General features: G+C 37.3%; 1 protein-coding gene across 6 annotated transcripts in view; it reads left to right on the top strand.

Annotated features, from left to right (window-relative positions):
• Positions 1-19999, top strand: part of LOC115224067 (tyrosine-protein phosphatase 10D) — a 145482-nt gene that overhangs the window by 76395 nt on the left and 49088 nt on the right. For 5 of the 6 annotated variants that reach the window (XM_036500566.1, XM_036500565.1, XM_036500563.1 and 2 more), the window contains exons 2-3: positions 13589-13645; positions 17348-17813. In XM_036500566.1, the coding sequence (XP_036356459.1) occupies positions 13592-13645; positions 17348-17813 (520 nt within the window). In that variant the 5' untranslated portion in view covers positions 13589-13591. Of the gene's footprint in view, positions 1-13588; positions 13646-17347; positions 17814-19999 lie in introns of those variants that run through there. The other variant, XM_036500568.1, reaches the window with a different exon arrangement.

The raw sequence follows: 19999 nt of genomic DNA, 5'->3' as shown, positions 1-19999 counted from the left end.
TGGTAAGAAGCTTGCTTTCCAACCATATGGTCCCAGGTTCAGTTCCAGTGTGAGGCACATCGGGCAAGTGTCTTCTACTATAGCCTTAGGCCAATCAAAGCTTTGTGAGTGGATTTGGAAACTGAAAGCCTGTCGTATATATCATCATCATCATTTAACGTCTGACTTCCATGGTGGCATGGGTGGGATGGCGTGATAGGAGCCGGCTAGGCAAAAGTCTGCACTTGACTTCTGTGACTCTTTTGACAGGATTTTTATAGCTGAATGCCCTTCCTAAAACCAATCACCCAGCATAGTGGACTTAGTGCTTTTTACGTGGCACAAGCACAGGTGAGGTCAGTTTTGGCTGGGGTTTTACAACTGGATGCTCTCCCAAATGTCAACCACTTTACAGTGTGGATTGGATGCTTTTTAAGTGGCACCTGCACTGCTAGAGTCACCAAGTAACCTGCAAGACTAAAATCTTTTGAGAGCATTGGAGCATTGGAAGAGGTGATCTTGTGTCAAATGATGAAAGGTTTTAGTGAGGCAGGGACCAAAACAGATGTCTTGTTGTAAAGGAGGTACAAGGTTACCCAGCCAGAGAGAGAGAGATCAGGAATGAGGACAGAAACAGGTGTGCTGCTGCAAAGGAGATACATAGTTACCCAACCTGAGGGAAGTGCAAGAGAGGGAAAGAGAGAGTGAGAGACATTAGGATAGAGATGGTGACAGTGCTGGGCATGCTCACAAGGGCTGGGAATCAGATTATAAATGGGATGGTCAAGTAAAGGCAGAGAGAGATATAGATGGTGGCAAGTGACGGCATACCCTTGAGGTTCGAAGGTCGTAATGTAAGTGGCAGGATATTGCCAAAGAAACGTGATTAGAGAGTGGGGTTGGGAAGTGAGTGGTGAAAAGTTGGGTGTATAAAGTGGCAAGGGGGCTACCAGATAGCAATGATACAGAGAAGTAGGGCCATGAGGACAGGTTTGGGGAGTGAGAGTTAGGCATAGTGCATGAAGGAGGAAATGTGAGGAAGAGAAGAGATGCAGAGATGTAGATTGGTTTGTTGGGGTAAGGTGTATGAAAAGGTTTCTTGTTCCATGTGGTGGAACACAGTTTGGGGACTAGCAGGGTCAGGGTTGTGGACTAGTTTGGGGACTAGTTAGGCATAGTGCATGAAGTGGAAATGTGAGGAAGAGAAGAGATGTAGTTTGGTTTGTTGTGGTAGGTGTTTGTTGTGTGAGAAGTTTTCTTGTTATGTGTGGGTGGAATACACAGTGCTTCTAGAACTCAGTTTCACTGATGTGGGTGGATCTTCTCAAGAACCTCATATCATCAGACATCTCAATCCATTGTCACTTCCTCCTTGAGGCCCAATATCCTGAGGTTGGTCCTTATCATTTCAACCCCGGTCTTCCTGAGTCTCCCTCTTCTGCAGGTACCAGCCACTTTCAGCGAACGGCATGTTTTTATGTAGCTGTCCTCATTCATACACATCACATGTCCAAACCAACGTAATCTTCTCTCTTGCATGCTACATTTGACTCCTCTTATGCCCAACTTTTCTCTCAATACATTTGCACTTTGTCGAACATGCACACTGATGTTGCAAATCCAATGGAGCATACTGCCTTCATTTCTCTCCAGTCTACACATGCCTTCTGCATTCAGAGCCCATGTCTCACTGCCATGGAGTATAGCCGTTTGTACATAAACATCATAAAGTCTACATTTCACTCTGAGACAGAGTCCTTTTGTTACCAACAGAGGTAGTAGCTCTCTGAACTTCTGCCACACTATTCTTATTCTAGAAACAATACTGTCAGAGTATTCTCCATCATTGCTAATTTGGTCATCTAGGTAACAGAAACCATCTACAACCTCAAGAGAGCCTCCTGGGCATTTGAGAGAATCTAGTCCTGTGTGCTTTTAGTGTTTATTGTTCCTGCACATCTGCCATGTACAAAGACGACTTTATCTGTTAATCTACCTGTGATTCCACTGCACCTCTTATGTGTCCATAGTTTACACTGGATGCAGTGAATGGAATTTCTTCCAACTCCTTTCCTACATATTGAGCATGACCATTTACTTGACGGAGAGAGAATTGCACCTTCTTTCTTACTAACAACTTTGGTCTTTGCTAGTTTAACTTTGAGGCCCTTTGATTCCTGGTTTTGCTTCCATACCTGGAATTTCTTCTCCATTTCTGCTAAAGATTCTGCAATAAGAGCAATTATCAGCATATAGAAGATCCCATGGGCATCCAGTTTTGAATTCCTCTCTTTATGGCCTGTAGGACTATAATGAATAAAAGTGGGCTGGGAACTAAGCCTTGGTGAACCCCCTACTTTTACACAAAATTCATCACTGTTTTCATGGCCAACTCTCACCTTATTGACAGCACAACTGTACATGTCTAGTAAAACTAATAAGCCACTCCTCTACTCTTGACTTCCTTAGAGACCACCATATAACAGAGTGGGGAACTCTGTTGAAAGCTTTCTCCAGGTTGATGAAGGCTAAGTGCAATGGCTTACTTTTGGCCAAGTACTTTTCCAGCAGCTGTCTCACTAGGAAGATACCATCTGTGGTACTCTTCCCAGGTACGAAACCAAACTGCATCTCATCTCGTTTAATTCTGTTCCTAATCAATTGAGCTATAACCCTTTCAGTAACTTTCATGACTTGGCCTAATAGTTTAATACCTCTGTAGTTGTTTCTATCTAAGGCATCACTTTTACCCTTGTAGCAGCTAACTATAATACTACTACACCAGTCATTGGGGATTGTGCTTTCCTGTATAACCTGGTTAACTATATGGGTGACTAAGCTGTATCCTACACCACCAGAAATTTTAACCATCTCAGCAGTGATTCCTGATAACTCAGGGACTTTCCTTGTTTTCATTATCTATTATGCTGCTATCAGTTCTGGTCCCTCAATTGGTTCAATATTTGGTAGACTCTTCTTCTCCCATTCATTTTCCACACTTAGTAATCTTTCATAGTGACACTTCCTTGAATCTTTCTTCTCTGAATCACTAAATGCAATTATTCATTCATACACATTTCTCACCCACCACATCTCTATTCTCTCTGATACACTGCTTTGCAATCTTGAACACCTCATGCCTCTGATCTTTATGCTGTAGAACATTTGCAAATCTCTTACCTTCAGCTATTCTTTTTGCTATGTAAACCTGATCCCTAACTGCCCTTTTGGCTACCTGATATAATTCTCTTCTTCCACCATTTTTCTAGTTTTTCCATGCTTGTCTCTTTGCTTTTATAGCACTGCCTACCTTCTTGTTTCACCACCATGTCACCCTTGGTCTAGCTGGGACTCTGCACCAACCACAGATTTTGTCTGTAGCCCTCAGTAGATTGTCCTGCAGGAACTTCCAATTGTCTCCTAAGCTATATGTCCCCAACTACACCATCTTTGGCCCACAGACTACATTTGGAATGCATAAGACCCGCGTGTAGTGCTATCCCAGCGTTAGAATCAATGCATGATTTGAGAATCCATATGAGTAATGATGCAACATTCTATGTGCATATTACCGAGATGGCAACACTGTGCAGGCAAGTAGCTGGATGGATCCTTAGATCATTCAGAACAAGGAATAAGGATTAAAGATTAAATTGTTGCGTAAATTTCTAAGTCAGTCATAACACAATGGTCAGTTCAACTCAGTTGAACTCACCATTGTGAAAAGAACGACAAGGCAAGTAAAGTGTTGATATTAAAGTCGGTAAAAGTATGGTTAGGGGATGAAGAAGCAATAGAAGGAGATGAGAGAGAGGGAAAGAAGAAGATGAAGGAAAAGGAAGAGAAGGTTTCATAGGCTATTTACATTTTCATCTTTATTTACTTTTTGTTTCCTCTTTATATAAGCAAAACACAAAGTCTGGCAGGCACACAATGTAAGAGTGCAGCTTTGATGCAGGTCTGAAGAAGTGTCGCTGTAATGTTTAAAACTGCAAATATTATGCAAATTTTCATTTGGAACTTCTGTGAGAACTGGCATGAAACAATTGTAGCTGATCATTAAAGATGTGTTAAAGACTTTCTTCGCCTTATTTGGCTTATATGCGTTCACATATGCATATATAGCTCCTACACGCATTTTTTTCTCTCCTTGTTTTTTTCTGTGTATCTTTATGTCGAAGAGCATAGGCTCGAAACGTAAAAGACTTTTTCTATTTCTATTCCTGAGTGCTATTCTAATACATTTGTTTGTTTGTACTCTACCTGCGTTCGTCTTTTGTTTATTTTTGTAAAATTTCCCTCTATGTATATACATACATACATACATATGTGTATACAATGAGTTTCTCTCAGTTTCTCTTTATCAAATCTTTGGTAGGCTATGGGCTATAGTAGAAGGCACCTGCCCACAGAAGACTAAACATAGAACCGTGTCGTTGGGAAGTAGATTTCTTAACCATGCTGCAATGCCTGTGCCAAATATATTTAATAATTTCTGTACTTGTATTATAACAAAATTAAGTTGAAAAAGTGAAAGAAAAGTTTTAAAATAATAAAAAGGAATAATGAAAAAAAGATGATTATACCCCAAAACAAACGGTTTTATGTTTATGAATTTGTTTTGTTTTGCAAGATTCCTAATGTGAAATCGTCTGTTGAAACAAATATTGTTATATTTCGGGATGGTAATTTTTTTTTTTACCAAATAAACACATGCACTATATATTTATTCTTCATTTGTTTATTATTGTTCTTATTTTATCTTACGTCCATTGTCTGGAAATCCTTTGTCACACATCTGTGACCTCTTCAGCAACTCTTCCATTCATGTGTTTCTTCCTGTTCTGATTAGTCCATTCTGTGTCTGTATGATGTGTATCTCTTATTTGCTAATGTATCTGTGTGATGTGTGTCTGTGTTTTGTATGTGTGTCTATGGGTTTGTTTACTATATTATTTGTACCTGTGCCCTTTATATAGTTTTCTTTTTCATTTATTTACTTATTTATCTCTATTTCTTATATTTTCATATGTGCATGTGTGTCTATGTGTATACATGAGTTTATGTATTATACTGTTTGTATCTGTCTTTTTTTCCCTTCTGTCTTTAGTCATTGTGTTGCATGATGTGGTGGTGGTGGGTGTTATTGTTCCATTTGTGTTCTCTGTTGAGGCTCAGTCTGTCTATTACTATGTGTGTAGCCACTGTAATCTATCTAAATGTCATGTCTGTTCTAAGCATTGCTAATATCTTAGTTTCTATGTTTTGATTGAGCATGTTGGTAGAACACTGATGAGTTTTTCTCCTCTTTGAGCTTCCGCCAGTGGTCGCCTATCCACTCCACTATGTTACATGCCATCTCTCCAGTGTAAGCTATTGTCTTGTTTCTGCACCATTCCTCAGTACATAGTCAACTATAGACTATGTTCCTAATCTTACAGTTAACCTGTGGGTTCATTTTAAATACTATACAATTGTTCTCTGTACATGGAGATAGATCAGGGATTTTATGGACGTTCTTGGCCTTTCTACCACTTTAATCCGTAGATTTACATTATCTAATGTTTTTCTAAAAAGATATGCTAGTTTGCCACCAGGGGTAGCATCAATGAACATGACACTCTGGTATTTTTTGGTGTCATACCATGAGTTGGTCTTATCTATCTTTTTCTTGGTCCTTTCTATGCTATTCTGGGATTTACTCCTGTATAACTGGCAGATCCCATTTGCATCATTCTCTATCATAGCCTTGTACTTATCCCTGACTCCTTTGTACACTCTAACCCTGTCCCTTTGGTTATAGCCAGAGAATTGCATGTAAACAAATGACACTTATGAACATCCTTCTATAGAAGCAACAGCTGTCAATGAGAGATGACTCAGGTTGAGATGACCTGTCTAACCCATGCCAGCATGGAATGCAAACATAAACATGCATGCATACATACATATAAACACACGCATGTGTGCACACACACACACACACACACAAGGGTTGACTAAAAGTTCATAGGCTAACCAAGATACTCTCATGGAATGTGACCAAATGAAGTTTATTTTCCAACATAGTCCCCTTTGCAGCTTACACAATTCTTCCACTGGTGTTGCAGAGCTTGGATCCCATTGGTAAAGCTTATGTCCTTCTTGTCAAAAAAATAATCAAAGTAGATATGAAGTCATCATCTCTGCAATAATGGTTTCCAACCAAGTTAGGGAACAGACAATAGTCAGATGGTGCCAAATCAGGAGAATAGGGAGGGTTATTAACCAGTTCAAAGCTATAGTCATGGACAGCAGTCATTGAAACCAAGTACTTGTGTACTGGAACATTGTCCTGATGAAACAAGACACCTTTTCTTAGTTTTCCTGGGTGTTTGGTCTTGATAGCATTTCGTAACTACTTCAGCAAGTTGGCATAGTGCTCTTCATTGATGGTGTGGCCCTTTTCAAGATAGTCAATAAGCACGATTCCTATTGCACTCCAAAAACCTGAGGCCATCACTTTCCCTGCAGGTGAAATGATCTTGATCTTCTTTGGAGCAGTTGAGGAGGGATGTTTCCACTGCATGGATTGTCTCTTGTCTCTGGTTCAAAGTGTTGAACATAACACTCATCATGTGTTAGGAAACATTCAAGGAAACTAGCTGGATCTGCATCAAACACTGTCAGATTTACCCATAATGTGATCAGCCTGATGTGCTTTTGATCAGGTGGTAGAAGACGTGGCAGCCACCAAGCAGAAATCTTCATCATACCAAGTTCATTGTGCACAATATTCTCAACTCTCTCACAGGATATGCTAATAGCATTGATTATTTGATTTAGTGTCAATCACCTGTCATCCATCACTATGCGGTGAATTCGATCAATGTTTTCCTCAGTGGTGGCTGTTGCAGGACATTCAGGTGTTGGATCATCTTCAAGACTTCCCCTTCTTCCTCCTAAATTCAGCTGCCCAGTTTTGCACTGTTGATAGAGTGTCATCCCCTATTGTAGCAACCATGTCAGCATGAATGTTGTTGGGGGGCTAATCCCTTTTTCGCAGGTACTTGATAACACCATGATGCCAAGTTTTGTTTGTTTTCAAGAGAAGTTACAATTAGTTACTTTAGAAGTCTTCTTTGAACAGTGATATATCAGTTTACCTAATAACAATAACAATGTTATGAAAACTAATAACAATGCAGTTATGAATAAGACAAGAATTCACAGCTCTAGTATCACTCCTTTATAGTCAGCCTATGAACTTTTCAGCTTTCCCTCATAGTACAGATATAGACATCTCCTCCGCCTCTTCCTCCTTCAAGAACACTCTGAAAGTTTGTACACCTGGCTTCTCATAATGAGACTTTTGTTTTCGCTGGGTTCTGGACTTTGCCTCGGGATGCAGTCCACTCCAATTACAAACAGAAAAGGAGTTATAGTGTCTTTTTGTAGAACTCCTGTTAATGTTTGTAATTCTTCAATTGAGCCAGAGATGCAAAGGTGGACAAGGAGGAGAAAAGAAAAGAGAGAGATTGAGAGAAAGACAACTAAGGAGTACCCCAAGTATTTAAAGAAGTTTATTTCAAGTGTACTCTGAGTACAAACTTCTTGTGTGCATCTGATAGATATGAAGTCAGTTTTCACTGTCAGCCAGTTGTGAGCCTATGACAGCTTTTGTGCATCCATAGTTTATACTAGGTATGCTGTATGGAATTTCTACCTACTCTTCTTCTGCCTATCAAGAATGACCTCTTTCCTGTTGGCAGGAGATTCATATCTGTTTTCCGGTTATCTTTCCTGTTAACTAAATCCATAGCCTTTGGTATGTGTACTTGGTGACCTCTCATTTCTAGATTTTTGTTCCTCTTTATTGAGAGCTTGGTCATCTAGGTACAGGTATCTGAACAACCATTAGTACATAAATGAATGCATACATACATACACCCCCACTCACACACACACACATACACATATTTTATATATCTTCATATATGACTGTGGGAACTCCTGTACCAATCCAATCTAACCAAGCTCTCACCACAGAACTGGTTAAAGATTTTGAGAAGGCCAAAATCTAGAAACAAGAGGTCACCAAGTAAACAGGAAAGACTAAAATTTTATTTCGTTTTTGGATTTGGTTTGCAAGATTCTTTATATGAGTTCGTGTGTTGAAGCATATTCTGTTGTGTCTGGGGAGAGTCATTCTCTTTTAGTGCCTTATTATTTAACACACCGGTAAAATTTCCACTTATTTCTTATTTTTATTTTCTAAAATTTTCGTTGCGTCTTGCAACCTTTTCAATAGTTAACAAGAAATATATATATATATATTTTAAAATACATACACATATATATGATTGTGTTTACAATACAAATATACATGCATATATATACATATATATATATATATATGTTCAATTTGAAGACTCCACTAGAATGGACGAAAGCGCTAATATATGATATATGATGTATAAAAGCATGTAACATACAAATAAATATCTGTAAATATAAAACCATCCAAATTTCTGAGTACCTCATTTCTTCTAATATAAAATACCTGTACATCATCTCCAAACCTTCTAATATATATATATATATATATATATATATATATATATATATATATATATATATATATATATATAATATATATACTAGTTCGAACACACTATCTTTAAGATAACATATTTTACATTGTGTCATATATTTGTGCAACATATATGCATAAGTATACATATAGAATGCAGTAATTAAGAATGGAATAGAAAAGTCTTTGCATCTGATATGGAGTAGCTGAAATATTTTTAAACTCCATAGTCCGATAGTATTCACAGTCATCATATACTAAACCCAGTTTCATTGCAGTCTCATTGTAATTATGGCAAACTACACCATTAATAGTCCTCATATCTTCAAATAATGTAGCTCCAGGAATATGATATAGTAAAGCTCTCAGATAGAATTGCTCTTGTTCCTTTGGTGAAACAAAGTAGATACGCCCAATTGAGTGTGTATTATTTTTTCTGAGATGCCACATTTTCTCACTATTATTCCATGTGTAAAATTCAGGGAAATCATTATAGTGTAATGTATATGCAAACGAGTTAGCTTGTGATTCCCAGTTAATTAGCATCCATTCAGTGAGAGGGGACCTATCCTGTGTGAATAACATGTTCAATATCATCATCATCATCATTAAAGTAAATTTATTGCTGTTGGGGGTAAATGAACTGTGAGCTGTTGGACTGCAGGATGTGAACCATGTAATTTGAACCCTAAAATCCTCCAGACTACCTCTGATGAGAATACATAGCAGCCATTGATATAATTTTCAATTTCATCTTTGTTTGTTGTGCATTGGTTTGTACACTAATATTGACTGTCCACTAATATTGGTTTGTCCAGTAATCATGACCTTTATGAATATATTTGCTAATATATTTAACTGATTTTACAGATGAGCATATCTCTACATTACAATGACCTCTATATTTGACTAAAAAGAAGAGGCAATATGGTACTACTGGACGATTATCTAATTCAACATTAGACTTTGTAAATGTAAAACCATTATTTCGATGTCGGTAAAGTGGATTGCCATTATAACTGTGTAATGTATTTTCTTGAAAGTTTTATTAGTATAAAAAGTATGGTTGTTTTCCAAACAATTGGTTTAAATGTTATGTTTAAATAAAGTAATTTATAATTTGGTGTATGGGCATATAAAGTTTTGATCTTTAAGGAAAAGGTTCAAGTCCATTTTTGTAAAGAGTTTTAAGTTAGGTTAAACTATAAGTTTTCAAGACTTGAAATAAATAATGATATTTAAATTCTGTATGAGGTGGTCGAAATTTTTAGTCGGTAGATTGTAAATCTATTTATAAGTATAACATGTTTTTGGTGACATGTTGAAACAGAATTGGTTGTATTTGTGGATTTGGAAGTTCTGCATAAATAAATTTATCATAATGTTCTGGAGCTTTTTGTTATATGAACAACATATGACAATGGGGTAGTCCATGCTTTTGAAACTCTATACTCCACATATACCCTACAACCTCTCCCAAAACATTCTTCAAAATATCATGCAAGAGATCCTTAAGTTTTATGTTAAATACTTTGTCAATTAAATCTGGTCTGTCAGCTGGTGTCTGTCCTGGATAAAGTTCGTCTGTGATACTGGTCAAACAACAAAAATTCTGACACAAATGAAAATTAAATTATGGCGATGTACTTGCATAGCAAGTGACTTGATCTGAGATTGTGTGCTGAAACAACAATTGCAATGTGGAAGATGATTGTAAGCCATTTAAGAACACACAAAAAACTGTTAGATTCACTTCAACATTTAAATTTAATTTGTGTCAAACTATTTTCAGTGCTCTGAATCCGTGACCTGTTCACTGACAAAATTTCTTGCTGCACCTAATCTGACCTTTCCGATATTTTTTTTCCACTGGATTCCCATGTTTTCGATGATGGAGATTCTGAATATGCAAAAAACCACGTTTTCAAAATTTTTAATTGTGGCAAGAGAAACATTTATGGAAATGAACTTGTGCAATGTTATGCCTCTGAATTTCTTTTTAATTGTGATAATGAATGAAGTTGTTCAGTCGTTACCACCAAAATTAATTTCCTTTGCATTTTCTCTCTCTCTTTCAATATTCACTTAAAAGAGAGAATTTGTTGCTACCAACAACGTTAAAACTTTAGTAACGTGATCAATCTGTTATTGAACCAGGATTTTAATTTCATTTGATGCACACTTTGCTATCATTTATATGGGGAATTGCAGGCATGGCATATAAACACAACTTATTGAAATTTTATGAGTACATTTCTGTAAATGTTTTCCTTGTGCACCCTCCCACCTCCACATACATACACATATACACAATTGGATACACATGGATGAAGTCCCATTTTGGAAGTATATTAAAGTTTTTATTATTTTGGAATGAAGGACACAAACATGGGTGCTGAGCCAGTGACTAAACTTGTAGTATTTTGTTGGAATTAATCCAATGAATTGACAGCAAGGTAATTGCTTCTATCAGAATTCCTTTTCCTTTTTCCTTTCTACTTATTTCAGTCATTTGACTGTGGCCATGCTGGAGCACTGCCTTTAGTCGAGCAAATCAACCCCAGGATTTATTCTTTGTAAGCCTAGTACTTATTCTATTGGTCTCTTTTTTACCGAAACGCTAATTTTCGGGGACATAAACACACCAGCATCGGTTGTCAAGCGATGTTGGGGAGACAAACACAGACACACAAACATACACACACACACACATACGATGGGCTTCTTTCAGTTTCCTTCTACCAAATTCACTCACAAGGCTTTGGTTGGCCCGAGGCTATAGTAAAAGACACTTGCCCAAAGTGCCACGCAGTGGGACTGAACTCGGAACCATGTGGTTTGTAAGCAAGTTACTTACCACACAGCCACTCCTACACCTACTTTTGTTTACTTTTAAAGTGAAAAACAAAGCTGACGTATATGACAGGTATGTAAAATACGTTTTGTGTACTTCTTCCTCTGTCCATTCAGATAAACTGTAGAAATTGATGTGTGCACACACAAATTCTCCAGACATTTAGCTGTTATTTTTAGCATATCGAGTGTTGTGGTGAGGGTTTCACGTGCTGTGGTCCTTTTGCTGTTTCACTATAAATCTACGCATGTGGAAACAGACAAAACAGCCTTTCATTTTCACTTTTAGACAGCAGAATGGGCTGTGAATCAATTTTGGAGTTTTTCATAAAAAATTTGAAATTAAAATTTTTTTTTTTTTTCACCATATTCTTAATCTCTGTAGATTAATCTTTTATCTATTCAATCTTTTCCACGTAGATTGAAAAAGAAATTTCGCAAAAATGTTAAAAATTAAAAATCGGAGGGAGGGGGAATTAAAAATTTTGAAAACGTGGTTTTTTGCATATTCAGAATTTCCATCATCAAAAACATAAGAATCTGGTGAAAAAAAAAAAAATCAGAAAGGTCAGTTTAGGGGGTGACTGTGCACCAGGTCCACCGTTTTTATTGTGTTCTTTAGAGTCTACACGTTCATTTTACCCTAGAAAACTTTTTCTTTTTAATTTGTTGTTGGGAAAAATTCTTCATATTTACCAAAAGAAAATATTATTAGTATTAAAGAAACAGACTAAACACTATGCAATAAATATTTTTAGATGTCTTATATCACAAAAGCAAATCAAATTGTATGAACAGATCGTAAGATTGATCTGTGAAAATTTCAAATAACATTGACGATAATTTTTGTCTTAATGCATGCGCATGTACTCCGGTCTGGGAAATGCTATAACTGGTTAATGAGTATCACTGGGTAAGCGTAACAGGACATACAGAGAAACACCTTTTCTTTTGAATATATTACTAATGATCCAATATATGTGCATATGTATATATACACACACATATATATATATATGTGTGTGTGTGTGTGTTTATCAATTTGTTGGAGTAAGTGGAGCAAGAGCACACATGGGAAAAGTGTTACTGAAGAGGTCACAGATGTGTGACAAAAGATTTCCAGACAATGGAAATGAGTTAAAATAAAAAAATAAGAACAGTAGTAAACAAGTGAAGAACAAATATATAGTATGTGTGTGTTTATTTGGCAAAAAAAAACAAAAATGACCATCATCCCGAAATACAACAATGTATGTATGTATGTATGGATGGATGGTATGGTATGGTATTGTTCTGGTCAATGTATGTATTGTGCTGCTCTTCACCCCTATGTATCATGAGACACCTCTAGCCCTTATTCACTATTCACTACATTCACCTCTCAACACTTGTTCTTCATTCACTATATTCACAAACATCCTTATCCACTCCTTATCACTCTCTCTCTCTCTCTCTCACATACACTCTTGTAACCTCTACCCATCTGCACTCCTTGTGTCTCTGTTCCCACTCATTTCTACATGTCTTGTACTTTGAAAGTCCAGCTAGACATCTCACCATCATTATTTTTATCTCTTCCAAACACCACCCTACAACTCTGACTCTCTTCTAAAAGGTGAGTCATCATGCAGCCTGTAATTCCATTTCTAATTCTCCTACAGATTCAGCTATAAGAATTAAGTCTCTAAAAACAAAAACTTTACTTTTATGCTTTTATTCTTTCTTTTTCAATTCATTCTTCTTCTTGACCTGTCAGCTCAAATCAGGGCTTATTTTGTTTGATTTGAATTGTAATATGTAAAGGCAATCATTTAAATATGCCCAACTTAGTATAGGTACAGATTATTGTTCACTCAAGTTTCCACAGCAAATAATTTTTATGTGTGATTCCAAAGAATCAGCCTTTGATTTTGTGTCCATGATGCCTCATGTATAAATGGTTGCATATTTTATTGCATGATAATATAGTAATGCTTATATGATCATCTTTTTGATGAAACAATTGTAAATCAATGTAATAAAAAGACTTGCTCATTTCATTCTCCTTGGTTATAATTATGAGTGTGTTTGTGTGTGTGTGTGTGTGTGTGTGTGTGTGTGTGGTGTGTATGTATGTACATACATATTAATGTTTGTCTCTTTCTGTCTGTCTGTCTATAAGATTGCTGCTATTTTTTTTTACAGTCAATGAAGACTTTTCCAGTATACACCATTCTTTGGGTGGTCTCATTCCTTGTAAAGGTAAGTTAACATGGTATTTTTTAGTTCTATCCCATCTTGAGAGATGCTAGTGAAACTGGATGCTTGAAGAATCATCTCCCCTTATTAATTAAAAACTAATTAACATAATTTATATTCCCCTGTATTTCCCATTCTTTATAGAAACAGCATGGTTAGGTAAATTTTGAACAATTAAACTATCAACCTCTTATTTTGGGCCTCTGCACTCCTTGCTTCATCTGAACAATTCATTTAATGCTGGTGAACAATAAATGAACGGAGTCAACATAGGGTAGAGGGGGCCCATGAGTCTTGTCAGGGACAATACAACATCTCTAGTGCTGGTGCCATGATAAAGTCCACCCTGTATCTTCAGTTAAGTGGTTAAGCAAGCAAACAGACACAATATAAAGCAGGGGCAACTTACCTGCCTTGCCACTACAAAATACACTCAGTATACTTTATAAAGTGGTTGAAGATAGGAAGGACATCTAGCAATAGAAAACATATTAAAAGTGAGTTATATGAGCATGATGTCCCTAACCTATCTGAGAGGGTAGTAGCATTTATAAAGAACTAATTTGGTTTGTAATGACCTATCTAACCCATGTCAGCATACAAAGGTAAATGCAAAAATGATGATAATGGTGATGGTTTTGGTGATGAAGGTAATGTAAGAGTTTGAGACATGTTTCCAATGAAGGTTCTGCAAGGTGGCAATGATCCTGCTCTCCCTCATCTGATTCAGTCATTAAACAAAAAAAAAATAGGCATAGGAGTGGCTGTGTGGTAAGTAGCTTGCTTACCAACCACATGGTTCCGGGTTCAGTCCTACTGCGTGACACCTTGGGCAAGTGTCTTCTTCTATAGCCTCGGGCCAACCAAAGCCTTGTGAGTGGATTTGGTAGACAGAAACTGAAAGAAGCCGTTGTATATATGTATATATATAAGTGTATGTGTGTGTGTATATATGTTTGTGCGTCTGTGTTTGTCCCCCCAACATCGCTTGACGACCAATGCTGGTGTGTTTATGTCCCCGTAACTTAGTGGTTCGGCAAAAGAGACCAATAGAATAAGTACTAGGCTTACAAAGAATAAGTCCTGGGGTCGATTTGCTCGACTAAAGGCGGTGCTCCAGCATGGCCATAGTCAAATGACTGAAACAAGTAAAAGAGTAAAGAGGTCTGGATTCTTGTAGGACGGTAATATTAGAGGATGAAGATAGACAGTAAGATAGAGAGGATGAAGAGAGTTTTCAAAATATAATTCTTGTACACCAGTGTTTCCCACAGTTATTTAGTTGTGTTGAACCACTAATTCAAGAATCCTAAGTTGACATATAATTACTGACTCTTAAAGAAATTCAACTATGCTACTTCTCATTTCACACTCAAGTAAATGGATTCAGAAATGACAATTTACTACAAAAATTTTTACAGAAAGAGCAATTTTGGATAGACAAAAATCTCATACTGGTGAAGCATAGCTGTCACCCTCCTCATAAGCATTGTATGTCCACTCTTTCAAATAGGCACGGATTAGATGGTTTTCTGAGGTAGTTTTTTTTTTATGGTAGGATACCCTACATATCGCTGACCATACAACTCGCATGGATGCAGTGTACTGTTTCTAAAATGAAGATGCACATAGTATAAAGTAAGCAACTGTAGCAAAACATTTTTGTTTTGTTATTTTGGTGTTAGGAAGGGCATCCAGCTGTAGAAACACTGCCAGATCAGACTGGGCCTGGTGCAGCCTCCTGGCTTCCCAGACCCCAGTTGAACCGTCCAACCCATGCTAGCATGGAAAGCGGACGTTAAACGATGATGATGATGATGATTTTGGAGAATAAATGTAACAGAGTTACATTATAGGCGCAGGAGTGGCTGTGTGGTAAGTAGCTTGCTAACCAACCACATGGTTCCGGGTTCAGTCCCACTGCGTGGCATCTTGGGCAAGTGTCTTCTGCTATAGCCCCGGGTCGACCAATGCTTTGTGAGTGGATTTGGTAGACGGAAACTGAAAGAAGCCTGTCGTATATATATATATATATATATGTGTGTGTGTGTGTTTGTGTGTCTGTGTTTGTCCCCCTAGCATCGCTTGACAACCGATGCTGGTGTGTTTACGTCCCCGTCACTTAGCGGTTCGGCAAAAAAGAGACCGATAGAATAAGTACTGGGCTTACAAAGAATAAGTCCCGGGGTCGAGTTGCTCGATTAAAGGCGGTGCTCCAGCATGGCCGCAGTCAAATGACTGAAACAAGTAAAAGAGAAAAGAGAAAAGAGAGTGACATGGAATACAATGATCAATAACAAGTTTGTTGACCAATCATTTTCTAAGTGACCTTTTAGGTTAACTGACAATGTAAGAACAGCACCCAACATTAAATACATGCTCCATGAATTTTGACATATTTTTTCTTAACTTTCTGTCTTACCCACCCTTTGTTAATGTGGAAAAATAGAAAGAAAAACAAATTTTTAAAAAATATATCAACGAAAAATTATTAAATGTAATTTGGATGACTTCTTATCAATATTTTGTCACCCAATTGTATTGTCTTCCTCCAAGTGAAATGCTTTCAATATACACCTTTTCTATCTCCCCTGCTCCCTCCTTAATGTAACGGAGAGTAATTAACTGAGCTCTAGATCCCTGGTTACTCTGAACTAAAGGGATCCAGCAAGATAAGAATAGAGGTTATATATGAATACTAGCAGCTAAGCCCGGTTTCGCCCGGTCTGTTTGGATGATGTGGCTGTGATCGTTTTCGGTCAAGCATAATCTATAACAGCATTTGTCAACCTTATCATTTCGGGTCCCCTGTTTCGATTGGAGTCTCCAGCTATATGAAAATTTCTTGACCCCACCCCGTCAGAAAACAGCTCCTAAGCAACTAGTTGTTTTAATGGCAGAAGAAAGAGGGAAATTCCATTAGAAAAAGTTTTAATCGATTTTTTTCAGTATGGGGGTTAGGAAAAAAATACAAACTGCATTCCAATCTATGCACTTGTCTCCACATTTTCATGCAAATCCACCCAGCCGTTTAGCTGTGAACCTCAAGACAAGAAAGAATAAGACGATCGCCCATATCCAATTTATATCATAGATTAAGGACTCTGTAGTTGAAAAGAAAATTGAACTAAATACTCTTTACTCTTTTACTCTTTTACTTGTTTCAGTCATTTGACTGTGACCATGCTGGAGCATCACCTTTAGTCGAGCAAATCGACCCCAGGACTTATTCTTTGTAAGCCCAGTACTTATTCTATCGGTCTCTTTTGCCGAACCGCTAAGTGACGGGGACGTAAACACACCAGCATCGGTTGCCAAGCAATGCTAGGGGGACAAACACACACACATACACATATATACAACAGGCTTCTTTCAGCCTCCGTCCACCAAATCCACTCACAAGGCATTGGTCGGCCCGGGGCTATAGCAGAAGACACTTGCCCAAGATGCCACGCAGTGGGACTGAACCCGGAACTATGTGGCTGGTTAGCAAGCTACTTACCACACAGCCACTCCTGCATAGATGCATAAAAATTATATATTTCATTCCTTCCATTTCACAAACAGAAAAGAAAAAGAATGGACTTCTGGCAAGATGATTTTTTTTCTCTTGCATTAAAAATGAATGACCAAAACTAAAATTTTTTTCATATGTTTTCTTATATTAATTTCCATTTGCTTTTTTTTTTTTTTTTTTTTTTTTAGCATGGTCAGCCAGCATCTTTTCCTTCCTCACCAAATCATCACATTAGTAAAAGCAATGGTTTCGTGACAGAATCAAAAGCAGGCCAAATAGAGGCAATGTCAGATTTAAAGGAAATCAGGGTAAAAAGGAGTAAACCAAAAGGATCAGAAGCAATAAATATATCTACAAATGCGCCACCAATAAATGCACAAGGAAATTTAACATCATCAACTTATGCTTCAGCAGTACTTCCCGCACTTGAGAATGTAACAAAACTCAATGATTCTGAACTAACAACTCCATTCAGTGCATCTCGGAATACAATGTTGATTAACACAACTGGAGAAGACGCTTCTTATGTAACAGCATCGACCAATGACACTGAGAATGTAACACAGTTTGGCACACAAACACGATCAGTGAACACATCTGAAGAAACATCAACTCCATATGTAACCACAACACCTTTAATAACTACGACTACTAGTAAGGAATTATTAGTTTTTCTCTTCATCTTTTTCTGATTGCTTGATAATTTGCGCAATATACCACATGAAATATATCAGACATGTTCTCTGATATACTTACTCTCTAACTCTCTCTTTATCTATCTATCTTATCTATCTCTCTTTATATACATACTTACATTCGTACAACATACTATATATATATTATTGATCATGCATATGCAGTGTATGTGTTTTGTTTATATGCCAAATTTGCTGCAAGATAGCATCTGGGAAAGCTCCCTACACAATGTTGAGTGTCAGAGAACACCTGAATGGAATGTCACAGACCAGGTAAGACAACTTGCATCAGAATGAATCTGGGAGTGATAGATACTGATATTTCACCTTTATTGTGACTTATCAACACCACACACTCAGATCATCCCGAAACAAATAGCACAATTTATCAGTAACTGCTCTTTACAGCCGTACATCCCTATCCAGTATGCTTTCTGCTCTTCTTACCTAAGCCTTTTGCTCCCCGTGGAGCACAGATCATCAACGATTTTTCTCTCCATTGCTCTTGACTCTGGGTATCCTCTCCCAGTTCTTGAAAGTCGTTTTCAAATTGTCATCAATACTTTTTTCCAGGTAGGGATGTCAACCCTACACAAACCTGTTTTTATGACTGGGAAGAGGTGGTCTATATCCCTTACCTGTCCATCTTTTGACCTTTCTAGCATGAGAGACCCTATCAGGAGCTTGCACTCCACTGGCATACCTCTCAGGGTCATTGAGGCACACAAATCACCACATAGCAACAAGGACTGGATCTTATGGTGACTTCTGATACGATATTATTCTCAAGGTGAATAACCAGCTTATTTTAGAGTATAGATGTGAGGGACTTTGTATAATGTTGACCAGCAAATTATGGGACTCTAGTTCATTTGGCATTCCTGGTGTTTTTGTTTTAAGAATTAATGTTCACTCAGTAGACATTTAGATGTTCATCTTGATTTCTCACGAGTTCAATAAATGCAACTGCTACAGATTCATTTCAGGGGATTTCGCCATGAATAATAATGATCATGATGACATTGGTACGTGTACAAATGAAAGATAAGATTAGGAATGAATATTATAGACAAATTAGATTAGTACTTAAAGGTGGTCCACTGTTTCAATCTCATCATTGCAGAATTAGCACTTTGGAAATACTACAATTTTCATCACATTGACTTGGTATTTCCAGGTCAGTAGGCTTTGATCTTGAGTCGCTAAAATGATGCCTTTGCTCTCTGCCTTTGGCCCTGAGCTCTGTAGCCACTTACATGTATGCTTCTGGTCAACATCAGCTTGTTTGCTATGGGCCACATATTTGCCATCTAGAGGTTTCTGCTTCTGCCTTATAAGCCAGTTGTTCATGTGCTTTTTTCCTTGCTATTAATTTCACCTTCTTTGCGGTATCAGTTACTGCACTTCTCTCCTCCTGTTCAGCCTGGGTATCATACTTGAACTCAATTATTATTATTATTATTATTGAGTGAGAGAGCAGCACATGCCATCAAAGTGACACTGGGGTACAAATATATGAAGCCCAATATGCCCATAATGATGACTACCCATCTGATAAGGCTAAAATAGAGCTCAATGCCAAAAAGAAAAAACAAGATAATAGGTATCAACACTCTCGCTGTCCCAGTTATAAGTTACAGTTACAATATTTTCATTGGACACTAAGTGAACTAGCCAAACTAGGCAGGAAAACAAGAAAAATAATGATGGAATTTAGAATACACCACCTAAAATCTGACATAAAAAAGTTATATACACAACGAACTGAAAGTGGTAGAGGCCCTATATAACTAAAAAATTACTATAATATCCATCATAAGACTACAGAGATATCTTTTTCAGAACCAAGGAAAACTGCTACGAGTAATCTCAGAGCATGAGTAAAGTAAAAAGGAAAAACAACAAAAGGTGTAAAGCAACTAAAATTTAAGCTAAAACTCAAACTAGAAAATATTATGATAAAACAATGGCAAGAGAGAAATGCATGAGGGAAATGCAGTAACTAATATTACAAAGAAGGTGAAATTAATGGTGAGGAATAAGTGCATGAACAATTGGTTGATAGGCAAGAAGAGAAACCTTTGCAAGGCAAATATGTGACCCATAGCAAACAGGCTGATATTGACCAGAAGCACATGTATCAGT

This window comes from Octopus sinensis, linkage group LG2 (genome assembly GCF_006345805.1).
Source record: "Octopus sinensis linkage group LG2, ASM634580v1, whole genome shotgun sequence".
In the NCBI taxonomy this organism is placed as follows: Eukaryota; Metazoa; Mollusca; class Cephalopoda; order Octopoda; family Octopodidae; genus Octopus; species Octopus sinensis.
Note: the sequence above shows the minus strand (reverse complement) of the source record. Positions and strands in the feature narration are given on the sequence as shown.